This window comes from Abrus precatorius, unplaced genomic scaffold (genome assembly GCF_003935025.1).
Source record: "Abrus precatorius isolate BTA unplaced genomic scaffold, Abrus_2018 Scaffold4, whole genome shotgun sequence".
NCBI classification, from domain to species: domain Eukaryota; kingdom Viridiplantae; phylum Streptophyta; class Magnoliopsida; order Fabales; family Fabaceae; genus Abrus; species Abrus precatorius.
In genome coordinates, this window is record NW_020874384.1 from 16,214,244 (window position 1) to 16,238,474 (window position 24,231).

The window sequence follows — 24,231 nt, forward strand, 5'->3', positions numbered from 1 at the left end:
TCAAACTCTAACACTAGAAAACAATATAACCCGTTCTTATTTTACCATTATTTTGTCTTTCTTGTAAACATGCATCTAATCAAATTGAATTTTACTTGGGAATGACATAAACCTTAAGATAAGCTTAGCTTACTTTGTTTGGGTTATTTTATTTTGCAAATCCCATAGTGACTCGTGGCGGATTCGATATCAATTAGTAGCCGTGGACTTTAGGAGAAAGATAAATCAAATCCACTAATAAATTTAGATTTGAGATAAGTGGCACCAATAAAATACAATGTACACTACAATATACAGATCATAAAGCTTATTGGAGAGATCTGCAAGATTTTTTCTCCAACCTAGATAGTTCACTGCCCAAAAGTCAAACCCTATCTTGATAACATTAATTTCCTATAAATTCAAGTATTCTTCTCCTACTACCTAGGTAGTTCACTATTTGATTCTTTCTTATTCTCATACACTGTTTTATTATAAAATATCGTAGTTAATATTTTATAATAAAATTAAATTAAGAATTTTGTGAACTTCAGTTTTTAAGATCAAGTTTAAGTATCTATAAATAAATAAAAATTATAAAAAAATATATAATTATAATTATTGTATTGAAATTATAAAAATATAATAAATATTTTTTTAATAAAATTTTATTATTATAAATTATTTATTTTTTATCTTAAAAGCTGAAATTAACAAAAATTTTAAATTAATAATTCAACATGTCTTTAAATGTGTGTATTTAATGCATACGTATCTTTTCTTTTCTTTTTTTTTTTTTGCTAAATACATATTTACTCAGGAGGGCACAATTTATTATAAGCTTTATATTTTGGGTCATGTGCTTTATTTCCTTCACTGATGTTATGATTAAGATTAGGTTACTCCAAATCAAAATGTACAAACGTGAGAAAAAACAATCAAGGGGCATTAGCCAAACTAGTGTACTCCAACTGAGTATGTGTCTATATGAACTTGTAATTAAACATTGGTTCAATTGGTATGGTTGAATTACGAGCATGCACTCTAATTAAAATTATTCATTTTGTCATAGTCATTTATTAAGCAAGGTTTCTTAGCAAAGAAAATCACTGTTTTATATGGTTAAATTGTTTCAATAAACAAATTGAATATATGAATTCTTCTTCTTCTTTTCGATTCTGTGCAGCTCGTTAATTCAGTTTTGAAAATAATCAGCTAAGAAATCCATGTTTTATTTTATGAGATTATTATTCAATATGAGAACAAAAGTTTGGTCGACCTTTCAGCCAGATAATCTTATCCTGCCATCTAACAATTTTATTTTATTTTTAAACAAAAGCAAAACACATAAAAGACTGTGGATGCATGGATGGAATAAAGTGTGACGAGGTTTATGCCCAATTTTCTTTTATTTTTTCTGATGAACCGAATTGTAATTAATATTACGATGGTTTGTGTACAAGTGCTATTGAACTTCTGTCACACACATATATCATACGAATTAAGTACAGGACAAGTGGGGAGAATCTTTAACCTAATATACATTTAAATAATGTATAAGTTGTTATTACTGTTTGATTTTGCTCAAAAGTCAACTGTTAAGTTATTAGGGTTTTCCTAGTTATTAAACCAATTTTTATTTTATTTTATTTAGGCTAACTCAACTTTTTTGTCCCTATACTTTGACATATGTAAGATTTTAGTATTCATAATTTTAATTACTCGTTTTTAGTTTTTTAAATATTCAAATTAAAGCTAAATTTTAAAATTTTATTTAATAATTAATATAAGTTTCCCATTCAAATTTCATAAGGTCATGGTGTGAAACTGGTAAAACTTAATTCAATAAACTAATAAAAAAAAAATAGTAACACAGTGTTGATTTACCAGGTCCAAGCTTCCTACGTCTTTTTGAATCCGGTAGAGGAGAACAAGGAAACATATTCAAATATTCAATCACCAAAAATGACAACCCAGATACCAAATTCAACGACCAGAATGAATTTTTGTTCCCTTTTATAAAACTAAAATGAATATGTCACACTTTGTCAAAATTATGGTCCTAAATTTTATGATTATCATTAAAATTTACCACTAAAAAATAATAAAATATATATCCTCCCACTTAAAACAGAGGCTAATACGTGACAAATAAAAACCAAATGGGAAACTGATCTTTGAGGTGGCTTTCTATTTTCCACAAGTTCCATTGTTTTACCAGACTTGTCAACCGTGGTAAGTGAGAACTCTAAGAAAAACGCGTTGTTTTAAAAATGAAAAGAGAAAACAAAAACGAAGAACTGAAGCTACCATTAGAACTATAATGAGTTGCCGTTTTTAAATGAATTTCGATTAATAACATGAAACAGTAACGTTGACAACAGAAATTTATATTATTATGGACAGACATAATATAAGCAAGCAAGTATTCATATTCTATAAGAAAAAACTCACGGTTAGACATAGTGTATGTTTTAAAATATGTAAAAAAAAATTTAATGCGCAATTAATAATATTGAAATAAACATAAATATATAACTAATTAAACAAGAATCTAAACACGTACATGAATTAATACAAAAAAATAAAAAATAAAAAGTCAATGCTGAAAGCATATTTATAATAAAAAGGAAAGTTTTGAGATGAATAAGTTGTAAAAAAATTATAAACAGGAGGATTAGTATGAATACTTTATCACCCATGGGTCAAATATCTGTACATTATTTAATACATTAAATTTTAAAATAGAAATTTGAAAATTTGTATATTGATAATATATTTTGTTCATTTTAAAATTGAAAACAATAATTCATTATCCTTGTAACTAACATTTTTGTCTTTTACGAGCGTGCCACGTTTTTACTGCAAGGTGGTTCTTCTAAATCAACTGATGAATCTATTATTCAATGAAAATACAAAATAACGATTAACATTAAAATGAATAGCTATGAGTATTATAATGTCTAATTAAGCAAAAGCATTAAAAAAAAGACGTTGACTAAAAGGCAACTATGTGTTGTCTTACCCGGTCATCCGGTCACCTTGGCCCCAATATATCTAACCCTTTGGCTTCACTCCCATTACTCTTTTTCACTCGGGTTCTTCTTGGCATGGGATCTTAACTCAGAGACATAGCCACACCATTGTCTATAGATAGAGTGAAAATGGCGGTGGAGTTGATGGGGTTTCCAAAAATGAACGAACAGAAAGCAATGGAAGAGGCTGCATCGGAAGGATTAAAGGGAATGGAACACCTGACTCGTCTTCTCTCTAACCAACCCTCTCATCTACAAACTCAAATCACCGACGCCACCGTTTCCCACTTCAAAAAACTCATCTCCTTACTCAACCGCACCGGCCACGCCCGTTTCCGCCGCGCGCCGCTTCCTTCGTCTCCCTCTTCTTCTGTCTCTCCGCCACCGCCTAATCCGGTCACCCTTCACCACCCTCCTTCGAGCTTCGTCCCCACGCAGTCACACACTCTGACTCTCGATTTCTCAAAACCTAACATGTTCAGCTCCAATGCTAAGTCCATCGACCTCGAGTTCTCCAACCAAACATTCACCGTCTCCTCCAACTCCTCCTTCATCTCCTCCGCCATCACCGGAGACGGAAGCGTTTCCAACGGTAAACAAGGTTCCTCCATCTTCCTCACCCCACCGCCGCCTCCTCTCTCCGCCGGAAAACCCCCTATCTCATCGGTCACAGTCAAGAAGAGGTGCCACGACCACCGCGAACACTCCGACCATAACTCCGGCAAGATCTCCGGCTCCAACAAGTGCCACTGCATTAAGAGAAGGTACACCGCATCTCACCTTATCATTCCCGTAATTGGAAAAAATGGGTACGGGAGCTTATGAATATCAGCCAATAACCATATGACTCGGATAACGGACTCAGTCGCGTTAGTGAACGAGTCCGAGTTCAAGAGTCAACGATTTCGGTAGTAGTGCAGTTAAAGGCATTAAATGGACACAGCACGCGTGACAGTGACAGAATAGGTTTTGTTTTGTACCGCATTTGTCAAATTGACGAATTTTTAGAAATGATGTCCCACAATAAAGACAACAAAATGGAACTTCCCAAACTCAACCTCTTCACCTTTTTTCATTTTTTTTGTTATTGCTTTTGACTATTGACCATATTAATTGGCTCATGTTAGCAAAACCGGCACAACATAAAGGTTTTAATTTTATTTTTTTAATTTCAGGAAGAATCGTGTGAAGAAGACAATAAGAGTGCCGGCGATTAGTTCAAAGATCGCCGACATTCCGCCGGACGAGTACTCGTGGAGGAAGTACGGTCAAAAACCGATCAAGGGATCGCCGTATCCGAGGTGAATAACGGGTGATGTTTTAGCGTTGACTTTGGTCAAAGGCGGTTTATTGACGGTGATTTGGTTATGTTTGTTTCAGGGGGTATTACAAGTGCAGTACGATGAGAGGGTGTCCGGCTAGGAAACACGTGGAGCGTGCTTCGGACGATCCAACGATGTTGATCGTGACGTACGAGGGGGAACACCGTCACTCTATTCATGCCGCGATGCAGGAGAATATTTCCGGGGGTTTGATATTTGAGTCAACATGACATTGGAATTAGGAAAGGGCAACTTTTGGGTTTTTTTTTTTTAGTTGGAGAGAAGCAAAATGTGAATGGGAATTAAGGCGGGGTTGCAATGTAAATCTGCTCCGATTCAAAAGATTATTATTATGTTAGTACTATATTACAGGGAATGGGAATCTTAATCTTCTCCCACTAAACTCTCACCTTACTTGTTTATTGCTTATTTTACACAAGATTTTGATTGTGGTTTGAGTTTTGTCTTTGAATTTTTGTGGAGTTTTCTAATTGGAAGGAAGTGGGATACAAAGGTGAGTCATCTTTTTAGTGGGTATGGTAATGGTAAAGGGTCCCAATCTGATTAAGAAATCAATAATCAATAATAATAATAATAATTTATTAAAAAAATAGTTTTTTTTTTGTATTTTTATAATTTTCGTGCAATAAATATATTTTTTTAATAAAAGTTACTGTTTAAAAATAATTGAATTTGAAGTTAACAAAATTCTTAAATAAGTTGCTGACTTTTGAGTTTTAATGTATACCTAATATTCTTTTGTACGGATGCTATTTGATTTTGAGAAGTGCTTCAAAAGATGTTTTTAAAAATTGAGTTATTAAAATTACTTTTTAATATTAGAATTGATGATAACAAAAAATAAACACACTCTTCCTTTTACCTATTCTTGTGTAACTCTGTTTGATATAGTTTTCGCTTACATTCCTTTTGGTGACTTGAGTCTAACTTCATTTTATGTGTGCGTGTGTTTACGTCTATTTGTGAAGGAAGAATTTTGCTCCACACAAAAGTATAAGGAATATGAAAAGTGCTTATGTGAGCAAATTAGAGCATCTGTGCCTTTACCCTTCCTATGGATTATTGAACAATTCAAAGCTTTCACTTTAAGATACAATATATGGAATTTGAATGGGTAAACCCTTTAATACGTTTGATTTATTCGCTGAAAATTTTTCTTTTTTTCAAATTCAACAATTGAATCGTGAGATTTCCTTCAACCTCAAACTATTTTCTGATTTTTTTGAAAAGACCGTTAAATCTTTATCCACATTTTGCCTTATACACCAATAAGAGAGCTTATAAAAAAATTATTTTTAAAATTATTTTTTCTCTCAAGACTTTTCTAAAAAGTTTACTGACCTCAATTGATTGTCGTTATTTTCCTATGACATGTTCAGATTATTTAAGATGATAATACGATATATAAGTGAATACTTTTCTTTACAACTGTTTCCACCATTGGAGCACTGGTTGAAGAAAAAAGGCAGCTATTACTCCATTTTCAAAAGTGGTTGACAAAGCTTCGATATTCGACGAGCACTGCTAACTTAAGATGACCAAAACGTGCGCTGAAAGCATATAATTTCCACCTGATATTCTTGACCCAGAAGCGTGTCACACTTTCAAAAACAGAGTAGAAACAATCTATGGCTATTATTTTTCCAGCGTATCACGAATCAACCATATATTATCAGCTACTTCCCCAATACCAGCTTTTTTAAATCCATTTATGATATCTTATTTAAACAATTATTGTCCTCGCACCATATCAATTTTATTTACAAACATATCAACTTTCAAGACTTGCCAAGTCCACGGTTAATATAATATGTCACCATTCAAACTACTTTTATTTTTCTAGATCATTCATCTTATGCTGGAAAAGTATATGAATATAGACACTGACATCTCTTTCATAACATGAAATCATCAAAATAATAATATAAATTAATTTGTATTATCTCGTTTTATTAACTAATAGTACAACTAAAAATGTATATTTCTTTAAAAATGTTTTATCACTAAATTTTAAATTCTGAACTAAAAATTAATGATATCCTTATTTATCATTTTATATTTATCAACTAGTTCAATAATTAATTTTACTATACACTTTTTTTTTGTTAAGTACTTTCAACTAACTTATCTACTGTTTGGATTACAATATATCATAATTGGGCATGATAAGAAAAAAAAAAGGCTTTTTTTTATCATTTTCGTTCATCTGAGACCTAAAATCATTCATAAATATTATTAAACATTTTTTTTACAGACGTGTTAGTTGTGAACGGGTTTAGCTTACGTGCCTCAACTTGGGGATTGTTACAAACAAATTAACTTTCTTTTTTTCTCTGTTCCCACACGTTCGCTGCCAATTAAAAGCCCAAGAATGTTGACTTCTTGTAAGGTAAATAAAATCTCTAAAGTCTAAGGCATTTGTTGATACTACTCACTGTAGAAACAAAAAACCCAAATATTGTAAAGTATAAATGTATTTACATTTAGAAAATATTCCGAAAGAGGGTGGGTCACTTCTCGGTCCTAAATAAATTGTGAGTTCCATTTTCTTTTGGGATCAATAAACCTCTTAGTTTTTGGGGAAGAAACGTCCAACTTCTTTTTTTTTGGGGGTTCTATGATTTATGATGTGGTCTCCTAGTCCTAGTGAGTGTCGTGGGCCTTACGTAGAGTTCAATCCTTGGCCCATGTGGGAGGGACAGTTGTAAAATATAGAATATTGTGAGATAAGACCTGTTCATTTTAGAGCATTGTATTAGAAGAAGCCTCAGGAAAATAGGTTATTGTCATCTGTCAACTTTTTGGCTGCTGCATTGAATGCATATTTGACTTTCATTTTGTTTTCCTCTTCCTTCAGTTCCTTGTTTTAGATGAAGCCACTACTTTCATCCATTGTAGCGTGTGGTGGCAAATCTATTTTCTCCTTTTTGCTACGATTACATGTTTAGTTTGTTGTGAAATTTAATTTTTGGTTTTGACTGCCAACAAGTAATTGAGAAACTAAAGAAAAGCTGGCTACTACACTGTTATGGCAGTAATGACAGATAGTTTTGGTAGTTATGATCAACCATTATATGAAGATAACCCTGTAATGTAGGGCATTGTTTTTAATACTCTTGGTTGCTTTTGAATACAATGTAGGGCATTGTTAACTTCAAACTAATTGCGTCCCCACAATTCTTTGAATATCGAATATTTAACTAAACTACTAGTGCAATTCTTTTGTGCATGTCCAATTTTGTTTACTTTTTTCTCAATCTTCCTTTTGAATCCAAACTGTGAACAACTGGACATATAAACGCTAAGTTAAAATACATGGAAAAAGGTGGTTACACACGGAAAGATATAAGAAGAGAAGAGAGACGTAAAAAGAAAAGTAGGGTAGAAAAGATGTCAGAAAAATAATGTAAGTGCAACTAAGACAAATTTACTTAAGACTCCCAACTTAACCATATAACCCATTTGTTTTTCCACTTATAAATGACTATTCAAATAATGAATTATCATTAGTTAATATGCGTAATTGTTTCGAATGAATGAAGAGTCATTAAAACACAACGATAATATTACATATATATTATTATTAATTGACATTTTAACAAAACAAATTAAAATATTAAACTACTTCAACGAACATATATTCTTTTCTAATTGCGTTACTTTGACATAGTTAATTTCACATAAGACTTAAGTCGATTAATTGTGAATTTTTTTTACAGTAACAACCTTTATATAATAAAAATGAAAGATTAGAATTTATTATAAAACTATGCTACATGATTTCATGGTTCAGAAAATTAAAAAAAACACATAAAAATTGATAATGTATATTGCATTAAGTACTTTAAATAAATTTATTCAAAGCCCTATAACTTCAAGACATGCACAATCTTGAAAGAAATAAAAAAAAAACTGTGCAAATGTATAAAAATAAAAACTCAAAATATGTCGACCCAGAACATTCAATTATGGGTATTTTATCCTGATAATGAATATCAGTTTTGACCCACAATAATATCAAATCACTGCCACCTAATGCAAATAACATTCCAACACAGTCCCATGTTAAAAGTTTGTCCCACACTACTACTTCAATTTAATACTTTAATCTCTTCATGGTTGTGCTACTTCAACTCACTACTTTTTTTTTTCTTTTGGGCAGTGGAGGTCCTACCACTAGGTGGAGCTAAAGGGTCATGAGATCTCATTTGGGAGCCTGTGGGAGGGGGAATGCGTCCCAGTCCCTTGATACTACTGCCTTATGATGTGTCACATTAAGGAGAAATTTTTGGTAGGTATAGTTTATCATTTGCACTTAAATTAACATATATACTATAACATTTTTAAAGATAGGCACATTTCTATTATAACTTACACATCCCAATTAATTATTTAGGTGTATTTCAAAAATTTAATTAATTTTGTTATGTAATTTATTAACATTAGTTCTCTTTAACTTTGTTAATAAATCTCAAAATCAAATTTATAACATAAACTCTTTATATAATAAAAATTTATTCAACAAGTACTTAATTAAGCTATTATTCAAATGTATCCTTAGCTGCCTAAATAAACTATCCACACTTTAAGAATTTTTAATGCTGTGACATAATAATAATAACATCAAAGCACTTCCTCTTTATGCAATGAAAATACCTACAGTTGCCCTAGTTCTTGTTTGTGCTACTTAAACATACTGCATTATTGAGACTAAGATGGAATTCCAGCTATGGCAATTGATATTTGGTTTGTCCTTTACCTTGTCAACAATTTTCGCCATTTTTTCCTTGTTTCGTTCCCCTTTTCATTCATGGCCTTTACTTAATTAGGTGGAAGTTGAAACTTCGCATGGTGTGATGGAACATGTTTCCCAAAAAGCCCAATAAATAACCTATTGATGATATTTGCTCACGTCAAAGTTAGGCATTGCTTTTCCTAACCAAACTAAGTTTTCTTGTATGACACTCGCATCATTCATTTGGGGTGCTAAAATGTTTAATCTCGACGTTGAAGCTCGCTTGTAAAAGTAGAAAGAGACAAAAGCAGAGTAGAGTATTACTATTCACTATTCTATCCCTTCATTGATAATTGATGTCACAGTTTTTTGTTTATAAGAATGCAATTGATTGGCAGGAAGATTTTAGAAAAATATTAACAAGTTAAATTTTGAAATGTTAGGATGCTTTCTTTTTTAAGTATTGTTTTTTTTAAATAATTTTTATTTTGAGATTTTGAAGCTTTATACTAATAAATAATATATTATATAGTAATATGAACTTGTAATATCTATATTAATATTTACATTTTTATTAAAAAAGACATATACTAACCACTTGAAGGATAATTTAATTAATATTAAATTATTAATAAATGACTGTTTTGAAAATAAAAATATGATCGTTTGTACAGGTAAAGGTTATGATAAAAGATAAAATTCAGGTGTAAAATTTTAAATATTTTTAACGTTAAGCTTTAATTAAATTAAAGATTTACTTTAATAATCAATATAGATTTTTAGTGTTGAGCTTCATCTGAAAAATGATGGTTCAAATAGGATTTAAATTAACATTTACCTTCAAGAGTGCAAGTTGTTTACTACTTAATTAGTCCAACTTCTTTAGGGCACAGTCCTGCGATTTAATTGCCTATAATGGTGCTCCCGGAAGGTATTTAAATCACCTCCTTTAGAAGCTTTACTTAGGTGGGCTAAATTATATTTTTTGCTGAACATTTTTTTTAATCTTGTACTAATGTGTAGATTAATTATTAGAGTAGAATGATTTAAAGTCGTTTAATACTATTATATTTTTCTCTCACCTTACTATTTTTTGTTTAATCGAACAAGATTGAAATGATCAGGTTTTTTTTTTTTTTTATCTAAAATAGATATTTTTTTTAATTATTATTATTATTGTTATTATTATATCACTCCAACATTGGTAAGCCCTTCACAAAAAGCTTGTTTGGTTCAAAACTCCTTCTCCACGACCGAGGGTAATGGAAGAATAAGAAAAAAAGTGTACTGTAAAATAGTAAAATATTCTAAGAGATATTTGATAAAAAAAAAAATACAAACTACTTATAAAAATAGTTTGACTTTAATAACTTTTTTTTGCTAATGACTTCGATAATTTTTTAAAACTTATTTTAATAAATTTTATAATCAAACTTATAACATAAACTCTTTTATAAAAAAAATTAAAATAATCGTTTACCCAAATTTAACATGACACCGAAGTAATACGTCTGTTATTTTGAAATAAAATTTTACTACTTTTAAATAGAAAAACTCAACATTAGAAGTCGACATTAACAAATAAAGCATTAGAACATCAAATAATGTCAAAACAAAGACAAACTAAGTTGTGGAGTGACAGAATATTTGTTTTGGCCTCAAAACGTCGTTTGGCCATAACTGATTTTTTTTTTTCTCCAACTGCATTGTGAATCCTCATCTTACCATTTGAGTTAACATCAAATTTAAAACCATGCTATTATAGGATCAAATGACTGGCCAAGAGTACATGTAAATCACTGCACTGGGACTTTGATCTTTCCCAAAGTTAAAGTTGTCGTATTCACTTGGTGTGCGTTATATCCTAATCTAACTTTACTAAACAGTGATACCATGCAAGAGAGCCCACAAAGGGTTTTTTTTTGCTCCAAAAGTTGAGTCCTTTAACTTTGAAGCCGAAGCTACAAATTTAAGAACTCACAAAATTGGAGAAAATGGACAAATGATATAAACATGGACAATAATATGCCCCCAAGTTTTGTGGTTTGTCATGCATTATCCCTCATTTTAAACATATGATTAGTTCTTAATTTGTTATTTGATTTTTTTTTTTATTTTGATGCATTATCAATCAATTAAAAAATACCATAAGTATAATTTTGTAGAGTAAATATTATAAAAGTTAATAATTTTTAATTATGTATCATTTTATGATTAAATAATAATATTAAAATTTACACTATCAATGTACTTTTAATTAAACTATTTTTTTTATTTAATGTTGAATGTACATTAGTGTCTATTTTGTTAATAACATTTTTTTCGTTATAAAACTTAACTATTTTTTTTATTTTGATACAATTGTCTATTTTGTTAAACTAAATAAAATATTTTTTAATCTTTGACTGGATCACTAACACATAATTATCTTAGAGTTACAATTCACTTTCATTGCATTTATTTAAGTTTAAACAACTAACTAGATCCATTATGATATATCAAACTTAAGACATTACCAGCCGCCCAAATCCCTTACAATGTTAAGGCATCAATACAATATCCAATATACTTTTTAGTTTGCACTATCTCATGCTCTTCATCTAAAGTAGAAAGTCTTTTTCACTTACTCACATGAACGTGAGAGATTTTATAATATTTAACTATTAAAAGATCTTATAATTCATTGGAATCATCTTATAATTGCACTTAAATATTATGGCAGTGATTTAATTATATTTGAACAATATAAATAGTATTTTTTTTTTTAACATTAAGATTGAGTTTAAATATACAAAAATAAAAAAATATTAAAAAAATATATAATTATTATATTAAAATTATAAAAATACAATAAATATTTCTCTTTCTAATAAAATTTTACTATTATGAACCGCTTATTCTTAGTCCTAAGAAACGAGGTTAACAAAAAAATTTCTTTTAATATAGTTTTACATAATCTTCCTATCCCATATACCATTATTCTACTTCAATAAATATTAACTCAAGTGATAGAGTGTGTTTTCAAGTACATATTTCTACTTTTGCCTTGGACTAGTGTCACTATCTTCATATTATCACCTGAAACAAATCCAATAGGCTTTTGAAGGCTTAACTAAATCAGTAAGCAAGATCACTATTTAATAGAAAATAGTTTTATTTATAATTATAAAATGTATTGACATAAATTTTAAGTCACGTTTAATTACAATCTAAAAAATGTCTTTATAACTAAGTTGCTAATTAAACATATTCGGATAGTCAAAAGTTCTGTCTAAGGTTCTAATTAAACTAAATTAAAGATACAGTAATGCAAATGCCTTTGGGGAAAGGAATTAGATGTGCGTGCCTCTTCTTTGAATAGTGAGGCATAAAAGTAAAGTTTATGCAAGGTCATAGCTATTGGATCACGTAAAATCACAAATTTCTCTTATGAATAATTAATTTAGTTGATTAGACAGCGCACATCGATTAAATTTGATTTTCTCTGCTATTTGCTAACTTGCTAAGTATAATTATGACACAGAGAAGAAAAAAAACTGATTTCACGTGTAATAGCATTGGATTCTAATATATTAATTGGCATTATTTTCTCTTTATCAATCACATCCTTATATATTAATTGATTTACTAAAAATATATTATTATTATTTGTCTAAATTCAGATTTTAAAATTCGATTTAGTAAATCAATTACTAACTCGAATTTTAATAAATATTAAATTAAGTCATTTTTATTAACTAATGTTCACAAAAATACCAGCTAATTTATATTAACGTTGATCACTCACAATTAATTGAGTAATAAATTAATTACTTTAAATCGTTAGATACAATAAACGATGCGATTTGACTAAGAGAGGGGTTGGGAAGAAAATTAGTAAAAGATTATTGTTTTTTCTTTGAAAATAAGAGACCAATTGTTTTATTAGGTATAAAAATCCTTTATAAAGATCCGTTCAAACCCTTATCAGATAAGGTTTCGCAGAATGACCCTGTGAATTACGCTCGAGAGAGACAGAGATTATCTCTTCCTTTTTTTTAATTATAGAATATAACTTCACTTTTTTAAAACACAGATCACAACAAACGCTAAGTTGAATTAACTAATCTATGGTAATTTATTATTATTATTATTTTTAACAAGAAACACACAAGTTTTTTATACCTCATCCCTTGCGTCACATGCTTCGTAACTATGAAATTATCATTAGCACATTTTTTAACATATCTTTTATAGGACGGTTTTTGTATTAACTCGTTAAATAGTTCAAATTCATCCATATATACTTCACTAACAAATCTTCAATTTATTTTATTTTATAACTCTTTATAATCATGAAATTTATATATAATAACAAATATAATATTGTATAATTAAATAATTAAAAAGATGGCTGCTAAAACAAGCACAAGTGTTATTGGATGGAAGCAACATGATATGGTGCATGATTGATTAAAATAGTGTATAGAAAGAGATAAGGTAGGTCTGGTAGAGGCTAGGGCAACCACTAGTCACTCACATTGACCCATTTTCTTCCCATCCTATTGATTTCATTGCAGTGTTTTTAACCTTTTTCATTATAAAATTCCATTGTTTTGGAATATCTGTCTGCCAATAAGCCAAAGTCCACCAAAATCAATCTGCGATATTTATAGCCATTTTCATTTTAATCAACGAGGCCTTATATTACTCTCTATTTTCATTGCTTGCTCAAATCAAACACCCAAATGTTTATTTTATCTTTTTCTCCATTTCCCCATTTCCACACTCATTCCCATGTAAGAAAGTTCATTTAATAATGGGATTCTAACCAACAAGTAGGGACATTAACAACTGGAAAACTCGTATTAAATCCATGCACCGTACATTCTTATTGGTGTCATCTATTCAGCACATTGTTATCTGTGGGCTGTGCCTTTTCCTTATCAGGTTTCAATTATATAATTTCGATTAAGTTCAAATTCCAGGAAATCTCATATCAATTGCTATTGTCGAAAGTTTAAATACTCTAAGAAAATTAATATAAATTCTTCAATATGTGTAATTAAATTTATAAATAACATAACGAGCAAATACAATGTTTTAATTTAAATTTAATGATAAATAATTTTTAAATTTAAATTAATTAAATCTATAAAATATACATGAAGGAATTCCTCGTATATTAAACTTTATTTGCTATCGGGCCAGTGAGTTGCTCTCTCAAAGATTCAAAAAATAAATAAAGCAAGTTACATGGAGCAGGCAGCTTACAAATAATTTAAAAAGTAAAAAATATAATAGCATAAAAAAATTACACTAAAAAATAAAGTTAAACTAAATAAATATATTTTGATACTTTTTTAGTTAATAACCTCGCGAGTCAACTCGCTCCACTAGTCATTCTTAATCTATATTTTATTTATAATTTTTTTTCCTGGATGATATATTAAAAGAGGGAAAGGTCTTTAAAATATATTGATATGTGTAAAACTCACAAAATATAAAATGCATGCGCCTTTTTTCTTTTGATAAAAAAAAATCTAATAAATATAAACAAAAAATATTCTTTCACATTTTACTGAACTAAAATTGGCAAATTGAACAAACCAAAAGATAAAGTCAAGTTGATTTTATCACTCTAAATTTTAATCTACCAATGAACTAGCCAGTTTATACTTGGAAAAGGAAAAAGTCAACCAAATTGCTCATCTTTGCAAATTAGTTGACTTTTTCCAACAATTTAGTCTTTTAAGATTATCATTTTCTAAATTCATAGATTAATTTTCTATGAAAACATAAAAACAATAGAAATAGGTTTGCAGGATTTCATATATATATATATATATATATATGCAGGATACATACTGTACTTTGCAGGATTTCATATAATGAAAAATATTTGAGTCAGCAAATTATTCAAATTTATTAATATTTTTTACTCTTAATTATATAAATTAATCCAAAATAATGGCGTTTTTATCTTATGTAAACAGATGCTGGCAGGTAGGGTTTCTCAGGGTTACAATTAACAATAATAAAGTAGCTTAAATGACAACTAGATTCAACTTACTTAAGGATTCAAATCATAAAATAACATTAAGACTTCAGTAATTTATTTAATAGTCACCGAAGCTTTTTCTCCGCCATAAATTGTTAATTGTTAATGGTTAATATCTTACAACTTTTATTCAAAACAATTAAATAAACACCCCAAATCATTCTTATCCAAACTATCCAAAATAGTTAAAAGCAAAACAATACTGGAGATATTTGTATTTCTAAAGTAGTAAAAGTATATTATTTATAATTAAAATATATTAACATAATTAATGAAATTAATTAATTAAATTTCATATATTACTAAAAATATTTGACCTATTTTAATAATATTTTTAATTTTAACTTTAGTGATATTGATTGTAAGTGTTTAGAAATTTAAAATTTTATTTTAAAAATTAACAAAAGTTAGTTTAAATGACAAGCAGCTTAGTATTACTTAAATAGGATTTTAAGTTTGAATTTTTGTGTATTAAAATTTTTTTAAACATTTAAGTACGCGATTTGAGTTAGATTCGGATTCAATCAGATTTTAAACTAAAAATAATAATATTAATTATCTTTTAAATATAATAAATATATTTTCTCTTAATAAATATTTTTTTATTTTAGTTACTTAACTTTAGTAAATTTAAGTTAACATAATTTTTATTTTAATAGCGTTTATAAATTGTAGATTAACAGTAATTTTATCAAAGTGAAAAATAAAATAGCTTCTAACTTGTCTAGTTAGTTTAAAAGTGTATTTGTTTAAGATGAAGAAAAGTATTTTAATAGCTATCAACATTTTATACAATTCTTAAAATGCTACAATCGAATGTTTGAGTTTCAAAACACTTAGCTCCTCTTTAATTTCACAAAACCTTAGAAACATTCTCTTTCTATCACATATTTTTATTATCCTTTGTAATATAAGATTATCATAATTGGTTTTTTATTTATTTAGAATTATACATAATTATCAACTTCCAAGATAAGGATAACTAACTAAATACGACTTTTTTATATCTTTTAATTAGTTTAATTACTAATCTTATTAAATACTATTAATTAAGAGTATGTTTATTTGCATTTTTAAAATAAAAAAATAAATATAAATCATTCAAGTTGTTAGTTTTGAACTTCGAGCTAACTTAAATTTTTTATTTATAATTAATTCATTAGTTTGCCAAGCATACATTAACTTGTTTATCTGAATAAAAAAATATGAAAAAAAAACTTTAATTATTCCAGAATAATAAAAAAAAAGGCGATTCAAATGAGTCGAAAGAAGCCAATAAAAAAATCTTAAAATTAATGAATGATTTATAAAAAAAATATTATAATATTTGAAGTTAGTCTTTGCTTAAAATAAAAAAAATATTATTTTATTGATTATAAAGAAGTTTAGAAATAAATTTTCATAAAAAGATAATCATGAAAAATAAATACTTTTAAAATTTTGCAAAATTACTGAAGAATATTACTTTTTCTAAAAGAAATTCATTACAAAATTGAATGGAGAAAATTAACGGATCATTTGACCGTAAGTTTAAATAGGCCAACATAAGTCGAGTAAAGAACGTTAAAATGAATAAATAAAAATTTAATTAGAAATTATCAAAGCACAATAATCAAACAATATTTTGTGTTCTTTATTATTATAGTCTCAATCTTTCTATTAACTCTCCTACCAACTACAACATCAAAGTATTTATTCTGATTTCATCCCTATCCTCGCTTGAGCTGCAAGATATACATCTTATCCAAAATAGTTAGAAAGATACCTACTTGCATAATGATTATCGACATTTATTGCAATCTAGTGTTACGAAGAAACCCAAGTTGAATTGTTGAACTTATTTCTTAGATTGTAAATATAAAACTCATAACAAAAGAGTGAAAATTCATACGTTATGACGAGCGCATATTCCATGCAATTGTTAAAATATTAAAGTAAATGCGGTTTCAGGTTTCAACATTCAAAATTATTCTATTACTATATTTGAAAATTTATATCTTATGAAAATCAAAACTAATAAGCAAACTTAAAAATCTTGATGTGAATGAAAATCAGATATAGAAATTAACAAAAGAAAAACGTGAAGGATGATTTTCTTCTGGTTCTGGAATCATTCGTTATACAGAAATTATTATTCTCCTCAGAATTAACGAAACAAAATCATTCAAACAAAATATCCGAAATTGAAATTCCTAAATAAGGAAGCATGCGCTTGGTCTGATCTAATAAAAGGAAACATGAGAGGATAAGTATCAGACACCCATGATGAATTACATTAAACACATTTTCTGGTCTCTGTCCTTGCCACGTCATCACGAACGTGTCAAACCCTTCTCTCTCACCCTTCACTCCTTCATTTTCATTTTTTATATATAATCTTTCTCACTTCATTTTTCTTGGGTCTTATCTCTACACTCTCTCTCTCCGTGCTCGTTCTTCCATCTTCCTCTGCTTAAATTGATGAACAAAGGGTCGTCGTTTTTAATTGATCTTTTGGTACAGTGAGAGATTGAGAACGTTATTCACTATCAGTGACTGTAACTTTCGGAGTGTGGAGATTGATGACAAGCAACCCCATTACGTGGAAGCCCAAGAGGAGGAGAAGACGAAGAGGACAAGGGTAACCGAATCACTCTTCTTTCGTTTTTCGTTGCCACTTTTAGAAGCAGGAGAAGGAGGGAAAAAAATGGAGCTTTTGATGGGTCCCACTTTCACCATCGACGTTCCGTCGTCTCCGCCGCCGCCCGGCGAAGCCAACCAACGGATCTTCTTGAACGGAGTGACGGAAGGTGACGGGTCGAACTTCCGGATCTCGGGGCCACCCAAGTTTTTCGCCGGCGGCGAGTCAGAGTCGGAGAGTTCGTCGTCGATCGGAACCCCCGATGAGAGTGATAACGACGAGGAGGAGGAGGAAGAGGAAGTTCAAAGCAAGTTGAAGGGACGCTCCGGGTTGGGTTCTTTGGATGCTTTGGAGGATTCTCTTCCCATCAAGTCAGTTCCTTTATTTTTGTACAATTTTATTTATTTGATCATCGTAATCATCGAATGTTTTTAGATCCTTTCCATCTTGGGTTGGGTTGGTTAAAACTTGAAATAAAAAAACAAATTGCTTTCACCAACCATTTGGGGTTTTGAAAGAACATAATTTTCATTTATTTCATGTAATAATTGGTTTCTTTGTTTTGTTGTTTTTTTTTCAAGTTTGATTATGATTTCGGCATCTGATATGAATGGGGTGTTTTGGAATTTTTGGTAAGCGATGCAGGAGGGGATTGTCGAGCCATTTTGATGGGAAATCAAAATCGTTCACAGATCTATCTCAAGTCAGCACCTTGAAGGAATTGCAAAAGCAAGAGAGTCCTTTCAACAAGAGAAGAAGGGTTTTGATTGCATCAAAGTGGTCCAGAAAATCAGCTTTTTATTCGTGGTCAAACCCAAAATCCATGCCTCTTTTACCTGTGAACGAGGATCAAGATGATGATTACGAAGAAGAGGAAGAAGAAAAAGCCAGAAAAGTACCCTCTGCTTCTTCTTCCTCTTCTTCCTCCTTGGCTGAGGACAAGAAACAAGAAGATCAAGTTCACCTGTGCCGTAAAAGATTACCTGAATCTTATGCTGCCGAGATGAGGCTTAGACTCGGAAGCTTCAAGTCTAGGAGCTTCTCTCTTGCAGATCTACAAGAACACGATGATGAAGAAGAAGATGATGATTAATTAACATTTAACATAGGGGGTTTTTGTTTTTATTCTTTTTGTTATTGCTGCTGTTACTAAATAAAATTATTAGAAATTAAAAATCTTACGTTTCTCTTTTTTACTTTTCGGTTAAATCTTAAAAAAAAAAAAAAAGAATTTTGTTAAAGGATATACTGTGCATATCCGGTGGGTCTAGGAAAGTAAGTAATGAAAGCTTGGTAGTTCATATAATGACAGGAGCTCCGAGCTTTACTTTTCTTCTGATGGTGTTTGTTTGTATGCTAATATAAAGTGGATATGGATATTGGGACACATTCACATTCCACATGAAGGAAAGGATAAACATCCAAAATTGGGTGAACAATATTATACGTATAATGTCAAGTCTTTCTTATATATTTTTTTTGGAAATTAGATAGGTGGCGAATGGTCATGAAAGCAGGGTCACTTGGTGAGTGTATTTAGAGCGTATCTTTAACAAATCTTATCATATCCTTTAAATTATCAATACATCTCCTGAAAAAGAAAGACATATTCAAATTTTTGTCTTTATTAAATTATTGTGACTTGCAGGTGGTGTCCCCGGTGTCTGTTCTTGAATAAGAATTGAGTTTGTAGAGTTTGATCAACACAGGTAGGCTTTGCCATTTTGGTTCCTTGGTGTTAGCTAGCTAACTTCATTTCGTCGTTTATTGGCTAAGCGGATAACATGGTTCAACCTCACTTTTCAAGTCTGGTGACAGATTTGTTATACGATCCATTCGAATTTCTGCCTTGGATATATGGCTGGGAAGTGTGGACCCCTTCTATTATCTCCGATAATTACTGCAAGTGAAGTGAACATTGGATTCCAACTCACTTTTTTCTCTAAATGTATGTCTAAAGTAATCTTTAGATTAAAATAACAAATATTTTTGGTGGCTAGGCGATTACACCTAAAATTAGTGCCGTATTAACTCCCATTTTTAAAATTTGTCAACAAGCACGGTAGCCAACGATAATCTCAGAATTTAATATTTTATAAATTTTAAAACTCGTGTTATGGATTATGTGGGAGATCAAAATGGAGAAAAAGATGCGCGGAATCAAGGGGACGAACGAGTCAAGGTTCTCACCCTCTTTTTCATTGCGGTAACATTTTCAGTTGGAATTAAATTTTAGATTCTCTTACCGAATTTTTATACTGTCTATTTATAAATTAACGAGCAGAAAATGCAAAGAATAAGAACAGAATAAAAAAAGAAGAAGAAGGATCCTAGATAAATATTAAGAAAAAGCTGCGAAAAAGCTGACGTTTCAATGTAATCTTAAAAATTAGTTAATTTATTTCTTCCGAATAAGAGTACAGGGCTAGTTTGTGCAAAATCATTATATCAATTTTTTTAAGACGTAATGTACGTTTAATATAAAAATTTGACACTAAAGTGATTATAAAAATGTATCTTGATTATATTTTGTGATTTAAAATATAATCTTAACCAAGTGTAATTGGAAAGAATGAGTTGAATTTGGTGGCGATAAAGTGGGAGTAAAAAAAAAAAAGAAAAAAAGGAAAGAGTGGAAGGTGGTGAGTGTTTGAAGATTCCCATGTGTTGATGATAAAACGGATAAGACTTTGACAAGATGTTGGTGGAGGGGATGCATCTCGTTAGTCAGCCTAGTTGCCGCTGCAAGCCTCCAATATCATTTGTCACTCCCAACAAACACCATTTTTATTTTCTCACATTTTATAATAAAGTAGATTTACCCAATTATATCATCCCCCATATTTTCTCTTTGGGTTGAAAAGAAATTGCCGTATTTATTATATCAGAATATTATTGGTCTCTTTGTACCATTTTTCATAACAAATTACGTTTCAATGCTCCCCTCTGTTACAGGTACCCATTCTGTCATTTTGCTGCTTTTTAGTACAGTAACAAAATTAATTCCCTCACCCATCTATTTGTTTATCAATAACATTAACAGATACCGTAGTTATTTAACAAAATTGCATTTTTCTTTTTGGTGGGATCACATAAATATAAAATTTTATAACTTTTATTTTAAGAAAAAAAAAAGAAAAACTGAATATTTTATATTATTATTTTTATTTAACAAAAGAAAAAATCTTCTTCTCTTCATTTCTCTGTTCACCTAAATTGGCAATCTTGTCAAGAGTGATAGAACATTAATGTTAAGTTGAACATGTAAGAACGAAAACATTTTGGGGCTAGACTATTTCTTAATGAACTTAGGTGTTTTTGTCACGCTCGTGGGCCTTAACAGGTTACCCAACTTCGCTCATTTTTAAATTCTGGAGCATTAAATGTCACACATCATGTGAATTCTGGAAGTTAAAAAAGGAGAAAAATAAAAATCTAAACAAAACTACATCCAATCTAATAATTTGATCAACTTGGATTTATTTGACCGAACCCAACTCGTGTTTATCCTTGATATTTCAAATAATTGTCTATCATCATTAGCAAATGCATAGTTATTGAAAAGAATTTTAAACAAGTTGAATGAATGGTTATCCGCTGCATTATTTTCAGCATTAACACAAAACGATACTAGAATTTGAATACTCAACGAACCCATTCAAATCATGCGTAAAATATGTGGAAAAAGGATTGAATTCCAGGAGTACAAGACACGGAAATTTTCTAATAAGAGCACATATTGGTTCGCTCGTCAAATTGATTAGGTTGAAAGAAAGTTGCAGGTTAGCTAGTTTTCTAGTCAAACCTTCTTGGAATGCACGACATTTACTATTTATATATTCTACAATCTTTTTATTACAATCGAATTAACATTTAAATATCCATACAAAACTTTGTATATTCCAAACAGTTTTTTCATATTAAAATTAAGAAGTTAATATATTTTATATTAAGATTACATAAAAAATAAAAAAAAACACACACACACACATATTTTATGGATCTTGTAAAATATTATTTTTCTATCTTAATAAATTATATGGTAAATATAGATGACTAAGAACAAAACATTAGAAAAAAAAATTAAAAGAAAATGCATTGCAATAACTGAACAAAAGAAGTATTTAAAAAACATTTTCGTAAAATTATGGAATTGGACTGCAACCACTTAAAAAAAACGTCCACGTGTGAATTTATCAATGGCTTGCACCGTGCCATTTCGTCTCTCGAGTCTCTCCGGTTCTAATCTCGCTTTCGCAGGCACCAGAATTAGGGTTCCGCACATACATTTACCAACGGCTTCCGTTGCGAACCGGACGAGTGGACTCAGCTCTAACTCAATGAGTCAACCCGCCGCCGCCGATCCTAACGCTCTTGAGACAACGAATGACGCGCCGTTGCAGCCGGAGAACACTGATGCTGTCGTCCAGTACGTGGTGCTCCGGCGAGATCTGATCGACACGTGGCCGCTAGGGAGTGTGGTGACTCAAGGTTGCCACGCTTCTGTTTCGGCCGTTTGGTCCAATAAAGACGATCCTTTCACCGTGGATTATTGTAGCCCCGATAAAATAGATTCTATGCATAAAGTAAGGTTTTTCGGTATTCTTCTGATGAATGCAATTCAATTACAGAAACTTCATTATACATCACAATGTTCATATTCTGTGCCAATTTACAAAAAATTATAGTTTGTGAATATGTTTCTTTGTTTTTTGTGGTTGATTTTTTTAATTAAACATGTATGACATTGTATTGTATGCTTTACATATGGTTACAAAAGTTGTGTGTTTTCTACTGTTTGCTACCAACCTATACTCTCACATGTAGTGAATAAAATCCTAATCTATTGTAATGGGTATTGGTTATTAGTTATTAGTTGAATTGAAACCAGATAGAGGTGTGAATGAGAAACATAGAAGCTTGAATTTGTAATGGGATTTCACATGGAAGGAACCTTTCTTGAACTTATTTATAGGAACCGGCGCATAGTTATATTGTTAGGAATTATTAAAATGTGGTATCGAGAGGTTTTAGAAACCATGTTAAATTGTTAATGATGTCAGGGAAAGTCCATCTGAATTGATGATTCTTGGTGACATGTAGTCGGGTTATGGATGGTGCTTTTCGCCAAGAACAGATGTTCTGGATTGCTATTAGCCTATTGCAACTTGACTGAAGTAGATGTTTTTCATATATATAAGATAGATGAAGATTCGTCTTTGCACATACGGTACAAACTAAGTGGTTGTTTTCCTTTGCCTTCAAATATTTTCACTCTCTCAATTTGATTTTGAGGAGGGGGTGCAGAGAAGGATAAGAATATGATTGTATATACATATTTTACGTAAATCATGTGAACTCCAGCTATTTCTTGCTCACTCTTTATTTTTGAGGGCGATACTAAAAACCCTTTGCCTTTAGATAACAGTTTTTATTTTATGGGACATTAGTTAGCCGTGTTATCTTCGCTTCCTCTGTCTAGGTATTAAGTGTTAAATAGACAACATCCGAAAAAACCCAATTAATTAAGTGAAAATTGTGAGTATTTTGATATTACTGTATGTATATTGTTGCGTTGTTCTTTATGATGGATGGAACTTTGTTCGCATCATGGTTAAATTAGTATTTTTTGCCTGAGGGCTGCCAAATGATTGCTTTTGGAACATTTAATTTAGCATCTCCGATATATTTTAAAGTGATATTACGCTCGTCACTGTGATAATTGCGATGGGCACATTGTTTTGAGTCTATTTTGGTGCGCTCTGCCCAAAATATCAACTTTTGAATTAGCTTTTTAATTTTTAAAGCTGGGATAGTACAATATCCTGGTTGTCATTCGTGTTGTGAATTGGGATATTTTGAACATATCATGCGGGGGTGTGGGGATTAATTAGAGTTGAGAGCACAAATACGTTGCAACAGTGTGGTAATTGGTAAATATTTTACAGGATTTTATATTTCGTTCCTCAACAATTGTATATGCAATTGGCTGTTGAATGTTTCTGCATAGCAATCGGGGCTTACCTGTTGTTCCTATATATTGTGCCATTTGACATCAGTTAAATTTGAATCTATCCACTTATCTATATATATAATAGTATCTGTCTGTCTGTCCGTCTGTGCATATGTTGTTTGTAGTTCTGGGCTATGTAGATCTAATTCATTTTTTCTACCCTGGTTGATGAATTAAATTAATACTGAACTTCAACTACAGGTTACACTTGAAGTGAAGGGAGAATCCCAGATCAAAAACTTGTCTGAGAAGCTTACATCTGGTGGGATCATTCACAAACTCTGGATTGAACAACCTGAGAACATACCTACGTGCCTTGCCACAAAACCTTACCCTAAGTCAATGGTATCTTCGTATTTTAAGAAGCTGAAACTCTGTAAATGATGTCATGTATGATGTTATTTCTAATTTCTCTCTTTGCTCGTAAATGGTAGAGAAAATGCAATGAAACCTGACTGGTAATTCG

The 24,231-nt window shown here is 30.3% G+C and overlaps 3 protein-coding genes across 3 annotated transcripts; all 3 read left to right on the top strand.

Moving 5' to 3' along the window:
* Positions 1-3,061: 3,061 nt before the first annotated feature.
* On the top strand, positions 3,062-4,732 carry LOC113865183 (probable WRKY transcription factor 17). Its single transcript, XM_027499578.1, has 3 exons — positions 3,062-3,778; positions 4,190-4,315; positions 4,395-4,732. Exons 1-3 carry the CDS (start codon positions 3,144-3,146, stop codon positions 4,564-4,566), a joined length of 933 nt encoding a protein of 310 aa, XP_027355379.1. The 5' UTR covers positions 3,062-3,143; the 3' UTR covers positions 4,567-4,732.
* Positions 4,733-17,512: 12,780 nt separating this feature from the next.
* On the top strand, positions 17,513-19,200 carry LOC113865230 (nucleolin 1-like). Its single transcript, XM_027499643.1, has 2 exons — positions 17,513-18,123; positions 18,398-19,200. The coding sequence occupies exons 1-2, from the start codon at positions 17,819-17,821 to the stop codon at positions 18,843-18,845; spliced, it is 753 nt and encodes a 250-aa protein (XP_027355444.1). The 5' UTR covers positions 17,513-17,818; the 3' UTR covers positions 18,846-19,200.
* A 2,744-nt stretch (positions 19,201-21,944) lies between these two features.
* LOC113865916 (putative peptidyl-tRNA hydrolase PTRHD1) lies at positions 21,945-24,203 on the top strand. The gene is made up of 2 exons (XM_027500724.1): positions 21,945-22,338; positions 23,967-24,203. The coding sequence occupies exons 1-2, from the start codon at positions 21,952-21,954 to the stop codon at positions 24,147-24,149; spliced, it is 570 nt and encodes a 189-aa protein (XP_027356525.1). The 5' UTR covers positions 21,945-21,951; the 3' UTR covers positions 24,150-24,203.
* The last annotated feature ends 28 nt before the right edge of the window (positions 24,204-24,231 follow it).

Coding starts and splice junctions, on each gene's coding strand:
- LOC113865230 (XM_027499643.1), top strand. CDS start 17,819: ATGGAGCTTTTGATGGGTCCCACTTTCACCATCGACGTTCCGTCGTCT. Junction 18,124..18,397: donor GAGGATTCTCTTCCCATCAA/GTCAGTTCCTTT, acceptor TAAGCGATGCAG/GAGGGGATTGTCGAGCCATT.
- LOC113865183 (XM_027499578.1), top strand. CDS start 3,144: ATGGCGGTGGAGTTGATGGGGTTTCCAAAAATGAACGAACAGAAAGCA. Junction 3,779..4,189: donor TGCCACTGCATTAAGAGAAG/GTACACCGCATC, acceptor TTTTAATTTCAG/GAAGAATCGTGTGAAGAAGA. Junction 4,316..4,394: donor AAGGGATCGCCGTATCCGAG/GTGAATAACGGG, acceptor TGTTTGTTTCAG/GGGGTATTACAAGTGCAGTA.
- LOC113865916 (XM_027500724.1), top strand. CDS start 21,952: ATGGCTTGCACCGTGCCATTTCGTCTCTCGAGTCTCTCCGGTTCTAAT. Junction 22,339..23,966: donor AAATAGATTCTATGCATAAA/GTAAGGTTTTTC, acceptor CTTCAACTACAG/GTTACACTTGAAGTGAAGGG.